This window comes from Martes martes (genome assembly GCF_963455335.1).
Source record: "Martes martes genome assembly, chromosome: 11".
NCBI classification, from domain to species: Eukaryota; Metazoa; Chordata; class Mammalia; order Carnivora; family Mustelidae; genus Martes; species Martes martes.
In genome coordinates, this window is record NC_137899.1 from 103,676,029 (window position 1) to 103,691,965 (window position 15,937).

The 15,937-nt window shown below is 51.3% G+C and overlaps 1 protein-coding gene across 7 annotated transcripts in view; it reads left to right on the top strand.

The window, feature by feature from the left end:
• ACTR3B (actin related protein 3B) overlaps positions 1-15,937 on the top strand; it is a 77,904-nt gene that overhangs the window by 51,987 nt on the left and 9,980 nt on the right. For 4 of the 7 annotated variants that reach the window (XM_080818381.1, XM_080818382.1, XM_080818384.1 and 1 more), the window contains 3 exons: positions 312-455; positions 3,516-3,689; positions 5,271-5,363. In XM_080818381.1, the coding sequence (XP_080674507.1) occupies positions 312-455; positions 3,516-3,689; positions 5,271-5,363 (411 nt within the window). The remainder of the gene's footprint in view (positions 1-311; positions 456-3,515; positions 3,690-5,270; positions 5,364-15,937) is intronic. The other 3 variants (XM_080818383.1, XM_080818385.1, XM_080818387.1) reach the window with 1 other exon arrangement.

The window sequence follows — 15,937 nt, forward strand, 5'->3', positions numbered from 1 at the left end:
AGTTGGTTTCCCACTTTATAGGTAAAGCTTTTCCCTTGTTCCTGTTCTCATAGACGGCACAACTTTTTGGAAATGCACTGATTTTTCTCTTTACTTTTCTGATGTAATCGTTTTGGTTGTTTGCAGAGAGTCTCAGGTTATATTAATGGGCTTGTGCGTGCAGTCATTTTCAGAGTTCTCTGGCCCTGAGCTTTGCCCGGACTGGGGGTCCAGGATGTGCTGGGCTCCGAGGGGGCAGGACGTACAGCGTCTGGGAGCTCTGCCCACTGGGGTCACTCACTCCGGTCGTTCTGCCTCCTCTTCCTCCCCAGGCAGAAGGTTACGTCATCGGAAGCTGTATCAAACACATCCCGATTGCAGGTAGAGACATTACGTATTTCATTCAGCAGCTGCTAAGGGAAAGGGAGGTGGGAATCCCTCCTGAGCAGTCACTGGAGACCGCAAAAGCCATTAAGGTAAAAACAGACGGGGAATGGGCTGGGGAATGGGCCGGTTTGGGGGGAGAGAGAAACGGTGTTTGGACACTTCCCCTTGCCGCCATCATCCCTGCTCCCTCCCTCCTTCCTCTCCCCTCCGGAGAATGTGGGTCTTGTTCTGTTGACCACCTGAGCTAAGGGGCTGAAAGCCTGGAAGCTTCGCCTTCTCCGGGTGCGAGGCTGTGGAGGCTCCGCCGTAAGCGCGGACAGCTTGGTCACTGGTGCTGAGCACAGGCGCACGTAGTACAGCATCATTTAATTGGAGCCTAATTAGATGGAACCTTCAATTAACTGAGTGTGCCTTCTGCATCTGCCTCTGTGCTTCCTTTCTGCAAAGAGGCTCAAGCACCGGCAGCAGCAGTGCTGGGAGTTCTGTGGAGCCGGCCAGTCCTCAGACTGACGGCTGGTGCTCCGCTGAGCTTCTGTGCCCTGGGAACGACGGCTGAGAATGACGCCGTTCTAGGATCTCTTAAACAACATCCTCCTGCATCTCCTAGACTCTGGGTACCGTGCTGGAGAAGTCACAGGAGGTTTGACCATGTCAATCAGTAGGATTAGAAGAAAAATGGCTCACTGGTCCTTAAACTGTCCGCGTGACCTGGCCCATCAGTTTCGTCTTTGTATTACTCTGTATGTGGCAGCTGACAAACCCTTTCTGAAGGGACTTCTCTTTTTAGGTTTCAAAATCAGGACAGATTATTTTTTTTAGCCAAAAGGCAAGAGATTTTTAGTAGTGCAAGGAGAACTGTCATATAGTTGAAGAGGGAAGGGTTTTGTTTGTTTTTGGAGAGGAGTGTGATTGTGACGTGCGACATGTGACCATGAGCATCGCCTGTTTCATGGAACATGGGCTTGCTAAGGGGAGGTGAGCCTCAGCCCCCGCTCCCATCTGAGCACCCAGTAGTGGGCTGATCAAAGGAGAGTCATCAGAGAGGACCCACGTTTTGTATGTCACTCTTGGTAAAAACTGGCATTTTCTGGACAGGGTGCACTGGTGTAGGCCAGGGCTCCTGCTGGGAGGATGGCCAGCTGCTCCAGCATCCTGGGGATGGGAGTGGGTACTCCCAGGGCTAGTATAGTTTGCCCTGAGTGAACCCGGGGGCAGAGTTTACAGAAGTATTCTAAGACTTTCTTTTAGATTAAAATATTTCCCAAGATTTTCCTTTTTTCCTTGCCTTTCTTCAATGAAAGAAATTTGGATATTTGATCCATGTTCTCTCGTCACCCCACATCTGTTACTAATGTGATTCAGGATTGAACTTCTTGTCCGTGACACTCAGGGCTCTGTCTGGCGAGTGTGAGGGTTCCATTTTTAGTGAAGGTTTCTGAGTGTGAGGACTTGTGCTGTCCTGGTCCTTGTGGTAGGGTCCACTTTGCTCACAGTCTGTCTGGGACCCCATTGTCACCCGGCAGCTGGAGCTTGCCATTCAGGCTGTGACCACGTCCTGCTCAACAGTGAACGCCGGGAATCTTCCCGTGCCCCCCGGATGAGCTGTGCTGGCCCCATTATGGGGCGTAGTCTGCTGTTCGTTGTCTCCTCTCTGCTTTCTGTGAAGGAAGAGATTCTGGAAAGAGTGGTTGAGAGGTACCCCAGTGTCGTGGTCGTCCTGTGGCTGTCCCTCTATGGTCACAAGCAGGCACGCAGCACCGGTGCAGCAGGAGTCCAGAATTTACGACTCACACCGCTGCCCTCCAGCCAAGTCTGTTGAGGCGTTTCCAGTATCAGCGAGGCTGTAGCGAGCTGACCAGGCCTCTGACTGCTTACCGTCTGTGTCCGGCCGGTAGCTTTCAAGTCGTGTCACCCGACTCACCCCCTCTAGCGTCAGGGCACACGGGATGGTAACAACCCTGGCTTGTCGGTCTTGTTAATTCTGCGAGAGTGTGTTAAGGATGCTATTAGAATAGGTTTCGGGGATCCTAAAAAACGTAGAACTTAGTATTAGAAAAGCACCTGCAGAGGTCCTTCGGGAATGTGTAACGAGCACCAGCTGGGCACCCGACACAGTGCCAGATGAACAGAGCCCACTGGGCCTTCGCCCACAGGAAGCTTACTTTTGGGAGCTGGTACCCCAGTGCCACCTGCCGGCTAGCTGAGGTCAGCTGTGGGGACAGAGGGGCCACCCACAGATTGCCTGTCACACGCTACCAGATGCTGAGGGAATGCCGGGCACATCTCCGGTTGGCTGCTGACACCAGGGCGAAGAGTGTCATAGCGGCAGCAGTTGGGACCCCCCAGTGCTCCCGTCTACACTGCCTTCTCTATTTTTTCACGGCATCTCCCTCCTTGCAGCACACTGTCGTTTACTTACGTGTTATGGCCATCGGTTACCGTCCAGCTCTTGGCCAGAGCGTATGTTCCAGTGGGCAGGGGTCTGTGTGTGTTTGTTCCTTTGCACAGCCCATGTGCCTAGGCCCTCAGTGTGTACTTGTCACAGAGCCCGTGACCATGCCGTGTCACACTGCACAGCAGGCTCACAGCTGAATTATTGATCATGGTAGGCGTGAGAGTCTGCTGGGCCAGTGCCTGGGCCAGTGCTCTATGGGGACCTCAGAGGAGCAAGGGAAGATGAGACAGGGCACTTAAAGATTTTTATTTATTTGAGAGAGAGCGAGAGAGATCACCTAGGGAGAGGAAGAAGCAGGCCCCCCACTAAACAGGGAGCCTGACGTGGGGCTGGATCCCAGGACTCTGGGATCATGACCTGAGCTGAAGGCAGAGGCTTAACCGACTGAGCCACCCAGGCGCCCCAAGGCAGGACACTTAGTAGACACATTTGGACATTGTTTCAGGTAATAGGGCAACAAAATCTGAGAGAGTAAGGCTGAGATTTGCTGCTGAGCTGCAGAGAAAGGCGACTCCCGGATCCAGAATCAAAGCACAGTCCCGTCTGCTGTGAGGGGGGAGAGCAGGAGGCCTGACGGCACGTCCACACTGGAGTTCTGGCGTGTTTCCTGCGTGGGGTCACTGGGTACTTCTGTTGGAGGGAACAGACTCTGCCTAGTTAATGCCTGGTGCCGTCTTTGTGTTCGCGTCTGCAGGAGAAATACTGTTACATTTGCCCCGACATAGTCAAGGAATTTGCCAAATACGACGTGGATCCCCGGAAGTGGATCAAGCAGTACACGGGTATCAATGCCATCAACCAGAGGAAGTTCGTCATAGATGTGGGCTACGAAAGATTCCTGGGGCCCGAGATTTTCTTTCACCCCGAGGTAAGAGGGCTGCTTTGGGCTGTGCCAAAGTAAGGCGTCCGTGGAGCGACGCTGCCATCTAGTGTGCCTGGAGAGCAGTGCGGGAGGACGGGAGGACCCGGCGGCTCTGCCCGGTGCTGGGCCCCTGCCGTCTGTCCCGGCCCCTGCTGTCTGTCCGGGTGGCTGTTTCAGTCCGTCTCTGCACAGACCCGCTTGTTAAATAGTTAAGGACTGATCACCTGGGTGGTTGGGAAGAGCAGCGGAAGGTAATGGGATTAGAGTCAGTCTCACGCTGATAGGAAAGCTAGTTTGCCTCAGGGACCAAATGAAAGTGGCCTCTTTTTAAAAGTAGGGTAACATAGAGCCTCTCCCTCTTTGGTGGCCATCCTTCCTGCTCCCAGTGTTTAACCCAGGACACTGGTTCTGCAGAGCAGTTGAAGCTTCAGTTGGAGGAGGACTGGCCTTTCTATCAGTTACGTAGTCTAAGAATTAGAGATGTCACCATTTTAACTATTAGTCACAAAGAATTACTACTTTTGCAGGAGGAGTAATTATGAGGTGACATTTTAAGGTTTCAATAAAAGGCATTTCATTTGTATTTTGGTATGTATTTCTGCCCAATTCCGTTTATATTCACTAGGTTACAAACTGCTGCCTATTTCTGGGTGCGTCTATGCCCCTTTCCCAGGAAGTGGCACAGATGTCCGAGTTAATGTAATCTGACGGTCTCCTGCTCATTCTTGCAAGCTTTTGCTGATACTGACCTAAAACAGACGTGAAACGGACAGGGTCTGGTGAACAGCAGTAGAGAAACTGGATGTTACCTTCTTCCTTGAGACTCGTGTACATTAAAGCTTCTCTTGATTTTTAAAATCTGCTCACAATGTAATTGAATTATTTATACTTTAGCGTATTTAACTTAGAGAATGAAGTATAAGATTGGTCACTCGGTAGCTTGATCAACACCGTCTCGGTTTCGTTATTTTAAAGACCCCGTCATCAGGTTGGGGGCACAGGGGGCTCAGTCGGTGAAGCATCCGACTCTTGATCTCAGCTCAGGTCTTGAGCCCAGGGTCATGAGTTCTGAGCTCAGGGCCGTGTGCTGGGCGTGGAGCCTGCTTAAAAAACATAAACCTCCATCATCAGATCGGGCAGCCCTCCACCCGTCTTCTAGCCTGCTACCGTGATCTTTCATTATCCTTGGGGTGTTTTTGGTTATGTCTTGCCTAATTTCTTTCATGATGTGAATATTTTTAAGTGTTATGCTTGTTATGTACTCATGGTGTTTCTTGTTACATATCATGCACGTGCTCTTATAATCTCTTATCAGCACGATACACCGTGTATTCCTAGCACAGGACTGGTCTCATTGTTCACTAGTTTTCCTTCACTAAACCCAGCCATCTCCTCTCTTGAGGGGACATATGTCTTCATCACTGCACAAGTCACATGGGATTCATTTGGCATATTCTACCAATACGAATGTGAAGTTTTGAAATGTACGGTAAATCCTGTATCTGTCAAAGCTACTTTTTAAAAAGTTTTCTTTTGTCATATTGAGAGAAATGTATAATGTTTCTTTTATATTTCTATAAAATTTAGTTTGCCAACCCAGACTTTATGGAATCCATCTCCGATGTCGTTGACGAAGTAATACAGAACTGCCCCATTGATGTGCGCCGTCCGCTGTATAAGGTATGATTAGGTGCTTCGATTTTGTTTCAGCATTAAAGAATTCACAGACATTCCCGTTCCACTCTTGTTTGATAGGCTTTGTTAAAGGCCGGTGTGATGGTAAAATATTTTTCTTAGACTGGGGGTGACTTAAATTTGGAAATATGACTCAGTTAGCTAGAAATATTGAATTTAAATACTCTAGGATTTTCTATTCTTATCTGGCAAGCTGTATTTTAAGTTGGACCTCAACCATGTTTATTGGTTGAAAGAAGATACTTCCCCTTGTGCTTTCCATGAGATCCACTGGTCTTGTTTCATGCATGTCTGGGTTTGGTGCCAAATGTGGTGTAGCCAGAAGAAGTTAGAGTCTGAGATGAAACAGTCAAAGAGAAAACGGTCATATAACATTTTCTCCAGAATTGTTTGATTGCGAGGTATTTTGGACCTCGAAATGAGAAAAAGCTAACCATGTCTCTGTAGGATAAAGGAAATACTGCTGACAGCCACATGTCGAGAGCAGAAGGTAGAGGTCTGCTGGCCTTCATGGTAAAGTGGCTTCTGCCTGAGCGCGTCACGCTGTCAGCCATGGCCTGTGGCTCGGTCCTGCCTCCCCCGGACGCAGGCGGCCCGTGTGGCGGGGAGAGAATCGGGCTCAGGGAGGACGGCTGCTGAGTCCTGCTGCATCTGTGCGGCGGGATACTGTGCAGTCTTTAAGGAGAGTGAGGTAAATCCACATAAGTTCAAATGAAAAGATGTGAGAAAGCAAGTTACACCACTGACACATACCGTCACGTCATTTTATGTAAAAACGGAGCTCGCATGTGCATAGAAGAAGAGGATTTGAATGTGCGGTGTCTTCGGGGGTGAGGAATGGACAGCTTTTACTTTCTACTTTTTGTGTTTTAAAATTACTGGAGATTTCATAGTTAACAAATGTTATTTTTATTATTGGAAAAAATTCACTATGTAGATAACTTCTTATGGGTGGAAGCAAATTATAACTCCATTTTTATTTGTTGCGTATCTTTCTTCTCAAGTAAAATGTGCAAGAGAGGGAAACTGACGACCGACTGGGGGGTTTACTCACTTCTTACTGAGTGAAAGAGCAGCACGTGCCCTTGTCCCCCTTCCTAACCCCCACTAGACGCCAGCTGTGTCTCCTCGTCCCCGAAGGTGAGGGCAGGTGTGCACAGCTCCCACCAGCGGCTTCGGATTGCTCCTGGGGGGGCGCAGTCTTTCTCATGATGCTGTAGTTCACGCTCAGTGGATTTCTAGGATTCTCGAAGAAGAGATGGCCTTGGAGACTGTGTGGACCGAGCCCAGAGATGGGCAGAGGAAGCCGAGCTAGGGGAGCTGGGCTGAGCGGAGCGGATGCCTGTCAGGCTGTCTTTGGTTCTGCTTCACGTCTCTCTTCATGGGACAAGTTCCTTAACTCTGGTGATGGGAACTGGTAAGGCTGGGTGGGGAGGACAGTCTCTGCTGCTTGGAAGAGGAGACCGTCTTTCCTTCCAGCGTGTTCTGCCCCGGGTTCCCTGGAGGGGTCGGCCTCCTGTCTCTCCCCTTGTGGGGGGCCTGCTCCTTCCTGTCTGACCAGTAATCGCACTGGGACGCCATTTCCAGTGCAGAGTCCGAGTTGCTAATAGCAGTGTGCTCAGAGCAGAGTCATCAGAAGGATTACCGGTGGGAGAGGATATGGCTTATGAAGCGGAGGAGGGAAGATGAGTTCTGGGGGCTGGGATTGAGAAAGTCTCCTGCAGCAGCCGCTCCAGTCGGGTTCTCTGCCCCGTCACCACTCGGGGGGTCCAGCCTCCATTCCATCCACTTTCTAGATGCTCCCAGGTGACTCTGTAGCCACCACAGAAGCTCTGTGTGCACAGGCCCTGCTAACAGTTTGTCTCCCCGGTCGTCACCTGATGGAAGGGTGGGCCAGGTTCACCCACAGCCCCAGGCGGGTCAGACCGGTGACATTCCCGGAGTGAGAGTGAAGAGATACCACAGGGTCACTTGGCCTCAGAGTCATCCTCCTGATGGGTGTGGGGTGAAGGCGGGTGAGACATGTGGGGAGACCTTCCCTCGGTGCTGGTGGCTGTGCACGCTGCTCCCTGGGCCACAGGCTGGGGGAGGTGAGTGCAGAGCTGGTGTTGGGACACAGAGGCAGGGGTGGGTTAGGACTGACAACGGGACTAAAGCCCTAATGCAAGGGCTTTAACCCAATTACTTGCATTTCCCAACATATATATTTTTAAAGGTTTAATTAATTGATTTATTTAGAGAGAGTGAGTGGGGGGAGGGGCAGAAGGAGAGAAAGAATCTGAAGCCGGCTTTGCTGAGCGTGGAGCCTGACTCGGGGCTGGATCCCATGACCCTGAGATCATGACCCGAGCCGGAACGAAGAGGCAGGTGTTTAACCAACAGAGCCCCTCAGGTACCCCATCCCAACACATTTTTAAAGTCTCAGATTTCTATCAGTCCTGTGCTCAGGAAGTTGGAGAAAGTGGTTGAGCTTCTAAATGTAATTCTTTGTGTGGTTAATTGCTATCCGGATGCCCCTGACCTTGTTCAGAAACAGCCTTGAGTGTCTCTGTCTCTGAACAGATTTCTCTTGAACAAATCACGTTATTCACAGACTTTAACAGATCACTTCGTAAATGGCGACAGCTCGTTTATTGGGTGTTGATTTGTGTCGGGAACAGATGACACGCGCTCCTCACGGTGCCGTCGTGAGGTGGCCGCTGGCTCCAGGTGCCCCTGCCGTGTCCTTGGAGGCCTGTCATGGGCAGGGACGTGGTGCTTCAGGCCTCACACCCTTCTTTTGAGGAAAACGGTCCTGTTTGCAGATCGGAGGAGCGAAGTATGGGGGAGGTCACATAGTTGCGGAGCCAGGCGGCTGGGTTCACGGCCTCGTCCCGCATCTGTCGACACACGACACTGAAAATGACATCACATGTGGGAGGAGGATGATTCTGCAGCAAGGGAAGGCCTGTCCCTGACCACCTCACCCTGAGGGCCGTCGTCTCTCCCTGTGGTGGGGAAGGTGCTGGCTGGGTCGCAGTTGTCTGTGCCGAGGAGGTCTTGGCTTCGTCGCCGCGGGTGTTCCTGTGGTGGCCTCTGTGTGGTGATGGCAGCCTTGCAGGCGGCTAGACCTCCAGTTGGGTTAACGGGGGAGTTGACGGGGCTTTTCTGCTTTGTCGTGGGGCCAGGCTCTGTGCACTGTGGGGAGACAGGGACACAGAGGGGACCGTACCCCTTGCCCCCTTTGTGAGCTATCGAGGCTCTGCTGAAAACACCCAAGGAGCTCCTGGCCCTTGAGTAACCCCTGGTCAGGCCTGTGGACAGGCAAGCAGGGATGGTGGGCAGACGAGCAGAGGGGGGTGGCTTTGAAAACGTAGCGTCTTTATAGAAGCAAAACAGCTTTTCATTTTTATTTTTATTTATCTATCTTTAAAAAAAGATATTTATTCTGTAACCTCTACAACCAGGGTGGGGCTTGAGCTCAAAACCCCGAGATCAAGAGGTGCACGCTCCACGTCGGGCGCCCCATAATTTTTTAGATAAAAGTAGTTCCCATCTAATTTTTATTTCTTTCTGGCCTGTAGATAGAGGGATAGGTGTTTACGTGCCTCCTTCTTTGTTCAGCTGCTATGTTGTGGAGGTGGGGTCTGGATGGGGGGACTGGAGTGAGGCCCCGGTCTTGGTTAGGCCTGTGATTTCCCCAAAAGACCAAGTTGTTACAAGGAGCAGGTGCTTCTGGAAATGAGAAATTTTTGGCCCTGGGGGCTTATGGCCACACCTCTGGTGGAGCCCGGGTCCCACCGGGAGATTCTGGTGGAACTAGGCTGGGCCTGGGTATCTGGATATTAAAAGCTTCCCCGGGTGATTCTAACACGCAGCTAAATGGAGAACCATGTTACACTGTCAGCAACTAGTTCGCTCCCGGATTAGTCAGTGTTTAGTAACTTTATGCTCTACTTGAGGGCAAAGCCAAGTTTGCATTGCTCTGTGATGTAGCTAGATGTCTTCTGCTCCTGAGTTCCCTTTGTCACACCAGTGCCCCACTAACTGCAGCACTCTGTTGCTGCTAAATTAGACAATGTGTGTGTGAGAGGTGGTTCTCGTCTTCAAGAGCTTATACAAAAGCTATAATCAATAATTCTGGTGGAGCCACTACAAGCTGAATGTCATGAAAGCGAGTCATGCAAATTACAGTCATTGAGAGAAGGGGCAGATTGCATTTAAGTGGAGGGGGTCCTGAAAGGCTGCAGAAGGTGGTGGTTGAGCAGAGTCCTGAGGGCTTGGCCGGGACAGGGGCGGTGAGTGGGGGGACAGAGTTTCACAGGTGGCGGTGGGGGAGTGGGGCAGGCGTTTCAGAAATCTGTTTGGGGTGGATTCCAAGATGGCATTGAGGGTAATCAGCAACAAATCTGGGACGGAGGGCAGGGCCAGAGGTAAAATGCTGTTAAATGTGCTTTAGTACACAGTGGGTTGGGAGTTGTTAAAAAGTCTTATTCATTATGTTTGTCGAGCAGATGTGAACACATCTTGGTATAGTTCAAGGAATGATTTTTCTGTAACAAATGGCTCGAATTGGGTGTATGTATTTTAATTATGGTAATGCCTTTTATTTATTTCTTAAAAGATTTTATTTATTTGACAGACAGAGATCACAAGCAGGCAGAGAGGCAGGCAGAGAGAGCGGGGGAAACAGGCTCCCCACTGAGCAGAGAGCCCGATGTGGGGCTCGATCCCAGGATTCTGAGATCATGACCTGAGCCGAAGGCAGAGAGGCTTAACCCACTGAGCCACCCAGGTACCCCGGTAATGCCTTTTAAATCAGAGAAGCATGTTGCAGAGTAAATGAATTATATTTATTATTTTCGTTTTTAATATTGAGTGAGTTAAAATATCTTTAGTATTTAAGAGAGAAAAATACACATGTTAAGGTATTTTTTTTCCACCCCTTTTCTAAATAAGCCTTTTATTCAGATGAAATCCTGATTCAGGTCTGACATGTGAACAGATAGGAGGGACGCCACTCTATTTGGGGCAGGGTAGTGGGCAGAGAAGGTTCCAGAACTGTGCTGGTTCAGCCTGACTTTATGCCTGTATCCCCTGTAACTCTCCGTGGCATGTGTTGCTGACGTGTCTGGCACTGCACGGTTCTCGGGTCACTTGGGAGAAGCAGGGACGTCTGCCACAGGAGGCCCAGCACAGGACGTTGACTTGCCGAGCCGAGGGCTTTCAGAAGCTCATTGTAACCTGAGTGGTGAAGGCATCAGTGGCGCGTCCTCTGTGTTGACAATGCTGAGCATATGTGCACTGAGCACCTGCATAAGGCCAGGCCTCACTGTAGGGCCTGAGGACACAGGTGGGCAGTGAGCTGTGAGGGCACTTTTCTGTCATGGTGGACATGGTCTGTGTGCGGTTTAATACAGTTGCCACGAGCCAGGTGTGGCTGCAGAGCCCTTGGGATGTGGATAGTGTAACTAAGGAATAACGTTTAGAATTTTGTAGACCTTATTTTGAAACATAAATGGCCATATGTGGCTAATGGCTGTCACATGGGACTACTGAGACCCACTCTGTGTCCTGAAGGCTGGTGTGACTTCCTGGTCAGAGCAGGGAGTGCAGCACCAGGAGGGGAAGGGTATGCTGGTTGGTGGAAAGGACAGGGCTGGGGTGAAGGGCAGCAGGCATGTGTAGGTCTGGAAGGCACTCAGCGTCTCTAGACCCGACACGGGAGGATGGGAGTCGTGGGCTTGGAGCCTGGGATGTGCACGGGCCCACAGCAGGGGCGGTGTGAGCTGCTGCGTACTCAACGGGGCTCGGGGGTGGTGTGGCCTGTCCGCCTAGAGCGACCTTGCCTGGAATTAGTTTTCATCCTAAGGGCGCTGAGGGTTTTGTGCAGGGAGGTGACGCAAGCCAATTTAAGTTTTAGAAGCGCAGCACCCGAGGAGGTGATTGGGGCCAGGAAGGCTGCAGGCCAGGTGGGAGGGTGCCCAGGCTGGGGAGGTGGCGGGAGATGCAGAGGGAGATGGGAGGGTGGAGGGATGAGAGAGGGGCTCTGGGGTGTCGGGTGGTATTTTGATGAGGCGGGGAAGAGGTTCGGGTTTCTTGCTTGCATGTTGGGGAGTGGGGATGTCATTTACTAGGGTAGGGACGGCAGGAGAAGGGGAGCCCACTTAGGAGTCAGAGGAGGAGTTCCAGCTTCTGGGATACTCAGTTGGATACACAGGCTGGAGGGTCGGGAATATCTGAGACTTTCTAGGATGGTCGATGTGACTGTCACCGAGGGAGAGTATACAGGTGACGAGATAAGACTTTGGGTCAAGCGCACAGGAAGGTCAGATTGTAAGGGTCGCACAGAGATAGGAGGCCACAGAGGCCATCAGTCCGGGTCTCCTGAAGAAGACTCAAGAGGCTGTTCCCCCCTTAATCTATGTCTCTGTATCTCCCTATCTTCTCTATATCTCTGTATCTTTATCTTCTCTCTTCCTTCCTTTCTACCTGTCTAGCTGATCTTGCTCTACTCTCCACGTTTTTTAAAGAATTGGCCTGTTTTCAGTCCAGCAAGCCCAGAATGTTGAGGGCAGGCCGGCAGGCTGGAAACCCGGGCCGGGTGGGCACTGCAGCCTCAGGGCAGGACTCCTTCTAGTGGGAACCTCAGGTTTTCCCTTCAGCCAGGCCTTCCCCTGTGAGTGAGGCACACCCACAGCCCTGAGGGTCCTCGGTACCGAACCGCATCTGCCGGAGGCCCTCACAGCGACATCTAGGTTAACGTTGATCAAATCCCCGGGTGTGATGGCCAGGCCGGGCTGACGCATAACGTCAGCCATCACGGAAGCTAACGGGGCACAGAAGCTAACGGGACAGTTGAAGAAAGAAGAAAGAAAACTCGGGCCGAGGGCAGACAGCTGTCCTCCGCCCTGTCAGGTGACGCAGAGAGGCCGCGTGGGATGAGGGCGGAGACGTGGCTGTTGGGTTTCCTGGGAAGAGGCGCCGGAGCGGCCTGGGAGGAGTTGGGTAGGGACAGATCATAGCAGCTGCGGGAGGAAGAGGGGTTGCGGGGGAAAGGGGGGTGTGCAGACATTCTTGTGAGACGTTTGTCATTAGTTGTTTCATCCCCCAAATCGGGCAGCTGCTTACTGTCGGCCCTGGAGGTTCACCTGGATTTTCTGTGCGGCACGGGGCTGCGTCCTGCGGCCCACATTTTAGAGATCGGCTTGTTCAGGCTTGGCTAGGTTTGCTGTCTCTGGGTCCCGCCTGAGAGTCGAGAAACTCTTGTCCTTAAAGAGGGACAGCCTTTCAGGACTGCAGTGTGGGGGGAGAGGGTTCTCAGGACTTTCTGATGGGGCCGTCAGCCTGGCCTGGGGGGGACACTCCCCCACGAGCACTTTGCGCCATAGGGAACCCCGGAAGGGGGTTAAAGTTACATAGCGCAGTGGGCAGGGGGCGGTGTATGTCTGTCAAACGCGATTAAAAGTAAGCAGAGTCTCTGCCCAGAATCTGCTTGGTGTTCCAGGAGTTCCAGAAGTCCCAGGAGTGGGAATTCTTGCCATTCCTAGTGCCGTGTCAGGTGTTCGTCGAATGAACGTGCTGGTATTACATAGTGTATTTCAAGTCTTTCTGACTTGGGCTTCGGGTGGCCACCAGGCTGTGTGTGGTGTCGACAGCGGCCCATGCCACCCTCGTCTTTCCTGGTGTAAAGACAGGACCTTTCTTGTGAGGGGTTCTGTAACGGAGACTTTCGTTGGCCATCACGAAACAAACATTTGTGCAGCCGGGTGAGGCGTTAGCTGTAGTTGCCGAGGCCACTGAAAATTCCAGCAGCCCGGTGGCCCGAGGAAGCAGGTAGAACAGCCTTGCAGAGCGAGGGGAGTGCCGCGCCGTCAGCATTCACGGCCGCTCAGCAAGTCAGGGCTCCTCATCGTAAGGTGCAGCTTTAGTCTAGAAAACATCGACTCTGTAGGCGGGCAAAGATGATTATCTCCAACTTGAAATGCATTTAGAAAATTTGAGAAATCCCCAAATCTTTCATAAAACCGAGGTCACTCCTCTGTGATCACTGCGTATCATTACTGTGACCACCTTTCTTTTTCATGGTTTTGAAACAGGAGTGGGTGGCTCTGTCTGCTAACGCGTATTTTTCGTGTCCTGTCTATTAACTTGGCATTATGGTTGTGAACATTTTCTTGAGTAATCAGCATTCTTTGAAAACCTGACTTTTAATGGGATCTAATGCTCTGTCCTGTGTCTGTTTCAGTATCCAACTCTTTTCTTACAATTAGGGTTTTGATATTTTGTAGCTGGGGTCAAGATCTCTTTCTTCCCAGGACCTTATCTGACACTCATGGCGGCATGTCCCTAGTGATGCTGTCTGAGGCGGCTGGTTCTGATGGGGGCATTTGCCGACAGGAGCCCAGCAGGTGCCTCCTGGCTGCGTTGCTCGCCTGGGTTAATAGGTCTTTGATCCCTCGTGGACGTGTCCCCGCTGGCTGTGAAGCCCAGGCTGCAGCCGAACACGAGAGCCAGACCGGAGACCTGGTCCAGGCCCTGCAGACATTCCCCCGGGGTTGCTGCATTGTGTGTCTGTGTGAAGGAAGCTGCTTGCTTGGGGAGGGGGTGCCATCAGAGTGGGGGTCCAGGATGACGGCCTGTGTTCAGAGGCTGAAGAACAGGGCGGACAGTTCCTTGTAGGTGAGTGGGTTGAGGTCAGGGTTGGTCTTCAGTAAGTCTGTCGAGATTATTGGGTCACCTTAGAATTTCTCTGCTCTGAGCGAGGCTTGAAATGGGGGTGAGGACTGGAGCTCCCTCTCAGGGAGGGCCCGGGCCACAGGGCCTGCTTCTCCACTGTGCGCAGCAGCAGCACCTGGGAGGAGTCCAGTGTTTAATGCACTTGGGTTTGGCCGTGTGCTCCCTTCCTCGCACGGGCAGAGCGCAGTAAGGCAGGGAAGACCCCGAGAGTGCGGGTCCCTCGGGCTTCCTCCCGCCGCGCTGCTCGGTGCGGGACCTGCCCCTTCGGCGAGTCCTCCGTTCATCACAGCCTTCTGTTGCATTGCCCTGTTCACAAAAATTCCGCTGGAGGTAGAATTTACTTGCAATAAAACAAACCCACTTTAAGGACAGTTGAAGGAGATTGGACGAGTCTACATGGCCGTGGAATCGCCGCCACAGTGCAGGCAGAGAACGTGACCACCACCCGCACACGGTCCCCGTTCTCTGCTGGCCGTCCCTGGCCCTCAGCCCCAGCTGCTGGAGGGCACGGACCTCTCTCTGTCACTACACGTCAGGCCTGACCTTCTGGGCCTGCACGCACGTGGAGTCATACGCGGTGTCCTCTGTCCCCTGTACTCAGCTCGTGCTTCGGAGCTGCAGGCTAGCACGGGTCATCCCTCTCTGTGCCAGTTAGCACTGCTGTATGCGACCCCCCAGGTGGCTTCCCCCCACCGATACAGAATTTGGCTTGTTTCTAGGTTTTGGCCACTACAGAAACCTGCTCTGAACATCTAGGTGCAAGTCTGTATGGATACGTGTGTTCTTCCCCTCGGGCAAATACCCAGGCGTGCCGTGGTCGTGTGTCTGTGTGTTTAACTTGATAAAGAGCCACAGACTTTCCCCAGAGCGGTTGTGCCGTCTGTTCCTCTCGTAACCTGAACTTGCCGTGTAATGGGTTTAATTAGTGCGATCCCCGTTACAGGCGCTGTTCGCTGTCTGTCCATGTGCTTGTTGGTCACCTGTGCACCTTCTTTTGTGAAGTGTCTAAACTTTCTGCCTGTTTTTTTATTGGTTTGTTTTATTGAGGTGTAAGGGTTGTTTTCTCTATTCTGGACACAAGTCCTTTGTTAGATATGTATATTGCAAATATTTTTTCCTAGTCTGTGGCTCGTCTTTTCATTTTCTTCGTGGTATCTTTTGTTTGTTTGTTTGTTTGCTCTTAAGTCCTCTCCACCGAGCGTGGGCTCGGTCTCGTGACCCGAGATCAGGAGTCCCGTGCTCCATTCGCTGAGCCCGCCGGGCACCCCTCTCAGTGGTCTCTTCTGAAGAACAGAAGTGTTTCATTTGATGAAGTCGAGTTTATCCATTTTTATCTTTTACGGTTAATACTTTTTTAGTGTGCCATCAAAGAAATTTTTCGCCAACATCAAAGTCATGAAGATTAAAACAATTTTCTTCTAGAGATTCTCTAGTTCTAGCTTTACATTGACGTCTGGTCCATGTTGAGTCACACCATGTATATGAAGGATGGTAGTGAGTGCCCACATCCTCCCGTGGGTATTAGTTACTCTAGCATCATTTGTATTCCCTTCCCTATTGAAGTAACTTGGCAACTATGTCTAAAATCATTTGGCTGCATATATACCGTGGCACTTTCATTGCACGAATGAGAAAATGGATTTTACGTGTTATTTCTATGAAGGCGACTCGAGATCTTGCAGTGCTTCTGAAGTTCGCAGTGAGCATTCACATGCGTACTCGGCTGAATTATTTCTTAATTAAAAAATTAAAAATTTTAAATTAAATTAAAAAATTAAAAAATCATTTCTTAATTAAAAAATCCATTACAGAGGCGCCTGGGTGGCTCAGTGGGTTAAGCC